The sequence below is a fragment of the Pundamilia nyererei genome, unplaced genomic scaffold, assembly GCF_000239375.1.
Source record: "Pundamilia nyererei isolate P.nyererei 1_Seehausen unplaced genomic scaffold, PunNye1.0 scaffold00028, whole genome shotgun sequence".
In the NCBI taxonomy this organism is placed as follows: Eukaryota; Metazoa; Chordata; class Actinopteri; order Cichliformes; family Cichlidae; genus Pundamilia; species Pundamilia nyererei.
The window spans coordinates 1,386,766-1,390,583 of NW_005187429.1; the positions used below are offsets into that span (position 1 = coordinate 1,386,766).

Consider the following 3,818-nt stretch of genomic DNA (forward strand, 5'->3'; position numbering starts at 1 on the left):
GTTAACTGTCCGTTGCCATGCGTTTACACGCGTTGTTATGGGTTAACTGTCCGTTGCCATGCGTTTACACGCGTTGTTATGAGTTAACTGTCCGTTGCCATGCGTTTACACGCGTTGTTATGAGTTAACTGTCCGTTGCCATGCGTTTAGATCCACCACAACAGAACCAAGCTTCCCTGAGTCCTCACTTAAACACAGAGACGAGTCATTCTCTGATTTTTTCGTCACCATCCTGACCAAAAACATGTGTTATATGCACAAAAGCTTCATAATGTAGCTATAATATGTAGCCTACAAGATTATTCATGGTAAACATGACTCTGTAACAGGTTCCCCAATGTCCAGCTTGCTGGTCTGGAGCAAAGCCACAAAGCCACAGCAAGATCAGACCATGTAAAGCTCAAGAGCTACATCTCAGACTCAGTTAGCATGGTAAATAAGAGTACAGTTAGCTGTCAGGAGAAAGCCTCTTCTTTCTAAAGAGGTTCGCAAAGTTGCATCAGAGCAAGCGACAAGACTTCAGGAGAAAATTTTGTTTGGACAGATGAAACCAAAGCAGAGATGTGTGATGATTTGTGCTTTTTTGCATAGAAACAGCTTCAGGCAGACTGAAGAGGGGGTGTGTCGGATTTCAGCCTTCAAACAGACCTTTTAGCAAGTTTCCTCTTACAGATGTGCATTCAAGTGCGCATAGGTGGTGGTGAAAGCGCCACTTTGTTCACGTTATGCATTTGAAAAAGAAAACTGTCGCTCTACATGTGAATTTCCTTTTTTTCCCCTTTTTATTCCTCACAGCCACTTTAAACTCCTGGTTTAGTGTCCAGCTATCACAGAGATAACATAAGTAGGATCTCTTGAATGGTGAGCTCTTTGTCTGAGCTGTGAGCTCTTTATATAGTAACGATCCCCAGCAATGAGGTCTGCAGGGTCATGTCTCCTCACTGTTTAATGGTTGTTTGAATCCACAATTGTGAGTCATCCTAGCAGCAGGTTATAATTTGCAAAAGTCTTCTTAATGCTGTGGATTCAAACCCACACCGTGATCCTCTGGCCTGCTGAAATTAAGGAAATACACATTATGTTTACAAGTTGAAACTTTTACTTATTCTTAAACAAGAATAAATAAGAAAAACAGATCTCATGTGTGTACACAGAAATGATGGACATGCTTCCTTTAGCACGGCGACTAATATGCAGCTGTTTTATATGTTCATCTGTTTCAGGTATAATTATGGGAAGACATACAACATAGTCCTGGGAGCAAACCAGGTGGTCCCGGGGATGGAGGATGGACTCATGGACATGTGTGTGGGAGAGAGAAGACACCTTGTTATTCCTCCTCATCTGGGCTATGGGGAGAGGGGAGTCAGTGAGTCACGCACACACGCCCGCACACTCACACTCAGAATGTGTGTGTTTCATTTTAAACTAAATGTGTGTTTCATTTCATTTAAAATGAAACACACATTTTTACTGCGTGCACCTTTCTAGTGGTGCAACACATGAAAGGCTTCTTTCAGTTTCCAGTCATAAAATAAAATTATTGTAAGTATTTACTTAGTTTTGCTGTCTAGCCTGGTCAGGGATGAAAATCCACTTATCAGCAGATTTGGGAAATGCACTGAACCCCTATAGCTCCTCCTGTGGGTGGTGGGCGACACACGAGGGTCTTTCTGGTACTGCCGGGCCTGCCCAGATAAGCAGGAGGAGAGTAGGAGGGAGGATGGATGGATTTAACATGAGAGTAGCATCAGTTCTCCTCATTTAACTAAAAGGATAACCATATTTCCACATTTGTCAAATAGTTCATTGAGCACACAATGACTGTAAACTCCATTTTATAATTTTATAACTTGAGGTTAAAGCACCCAGTGAGCAGTAGAGATAGTTCTCTCTTTTCAGCGGATGTCTGGAACGAGTCACAGTGATTTATTGAGCTTTTATTTGTGCGTCCAGCTGGTGAGGTTCCAGGCAGTGCCGTGCTGGTGTTTGACATCGAGCTGGTTGACATGGAGGAAGGACTTCCCGAAGGCTACATGTTCATCTGGAACGACGAGGTGTCTCCAGACCTCTTCTCTGAGATGGACAAAAACACCGACAAAGAGGTGGACCCCTCTGAGGTATGTCAAGTTGCTCTTATCAAGATTTTCTCTTAACCATCACCATTAATTTACCATCCCCTTTTTGTTTGCACAGTTCACTGACTACATCATGCGGCAGGTGACCGAGGGTAAAGGTCGCCTGGCTCCTGGCTTTGATCCTTACCGCATCATTGACAACATGTTCTCCAACCAGGACCGCAACGGTGACGGAAAGATCACAGAGGCAGAGTTCAAACTTAAAGCCGATGAGGCTGCTGCCCACGACGAGCTATGACGTGCTTTATAGCGCGAGGGTATAAGGCAAAGGGTCAGATAGTTGGGGAAATGGGGACTGATAGTAAATTTGTGGGTGGTAGAGTAGCTGCAGATGGGTTTGTATGTTTAAAGTGTGGAGGGGGAAATGGGCTGACAGAGATTTTGTGGACTTAGATGATAGAGTTAAAGGATGTCTCGTCCATGAAGTGCCAATTGAGTCTGAGAAGAAATAACGAGTATGTAGGATTTAGAAAAAAATCATGTAATTTGAGGACTACGATGGAAATGAATGAATTTTTAACCTCCTTTCTCATCAAAGGGTATAAAAGCACTCCTGTGTGAGAGAACAAACAAGTGCCTAGTTCCACTTCATCTAGATTAAAAACTCTTATGACTTTACAGACTTTTATTTTCTTATTTTCTACTCAGTTTGTCCAAACTGTCTTGACAGGAGCACCGAGTTATTCGTAATTAACTGTGATACACTGTGATGGAAGAAAGGTTCTTACTCAGAGCTGCCGCTGTTTTTAAAAGTGAAAAATAATAGGGTTTTATTTCCTTTATTTACATTCAACACCTCCCACTGTTTCACTTTTAAATGTCAGCCCACCTTCTGTGTTTTCAGCCGTTAAAATCATTCAGTCACCCTCCAGCTGTCAGGTCTGAAACCTCCATTCCTTCACTCGTTTTTGGTCTACTGTTTGTTCCTTCGCTTGTTTCGGTCTTCTCTGGATGTCTGGCGCGGTTTAGGAATTCGTGTGCAAGTGTGTGCATGTGTGTGCAAGAGTGAGACAGAGCTATGCAAATAGAGGTTTTTTTTCTATTACTTTTACATTCAGGAGAACACTAAGGCTTGATGTCGCCTGTATCAGCTGAAGATTCCATTCAATTAAATGACCTGGCCTAAATATAATGCTCGCATTGTGTCTTCATTATCAGGTTGATGCCTACATGAGTGTGAGAACTGAGCTCCCTACAGCTTTAACAAATATAAACAAATATCTTTATTTACCCATGCGCATGGGGAGTTGTGCACAGTGCAAAGCATCCTGCAGATCTGAGGGGCGCTCCTTCAACCTGTTACATTTTTACTCTAAGTCACACAATGCATTTAGGACACCTTTGACCTAACCCTGATCATTGAATGCATACACACTATCCCATTGCCATTGATATATGCAGTTGTCTTGTCTCCTGTATCTTGCCTCCACATTCCTCCTGCTATTCTCAGAAATGAAAAATGTGTTTGCCCCTTTTCTTTCCTCCTCCTTGTTTCTTAAGGTCAGGGCAGAGAGCAGTCACCCTATAGTGGACTCATACCTGGTGTCTCCTTTCACTACTTTATCTACCCCACAGTTTCACATGATGCATAGTTTCACATGAATTTCCCCCTGCTCTTTTTCTGCTGCATTTCTGCAAACAGAGGCCTCTTTTTTTTTATCCTGCAAGCCCTATTTGTTA

The 3,818-nt window shown here is 42.6% G+C and overlaps 1 protein-coding gene across 1 annotated transcript in view; it reads left to right on the forward strand.

The window, feature by feature from the left end:
* Nucleotides 1-2,756, forward strand: part of fkbp9 (FKBP prolyl isomerase 9) — a 20,770-nt gene extending 18,014 nt beyond the window's left edge. Inside the window, exons 8-10 of the mRNA XM_005728340.1 lie at nucleotides 1,224-1,369; nucleotides 1,957-2,120; nucleotides 2,197-2,756. Of these exons, the coding sequence (XP_005728397.1) occupies nucleotides 1,224-1,369; nucleotides 1,957-2,120; nucleotides 2,197-2,376 (490 nt within the window). The 3' untranslated portion in view covers nucleotides 2,377-2,756. The remainder of the gene's footprint in view (nucleotides 1-1,223; nucleotides 1,370-1,956; nucleotides 2,121-2,196) is intronic.
* Nucleotides 2,757-3,818: the final 1,062 nt, after the last annotated feature.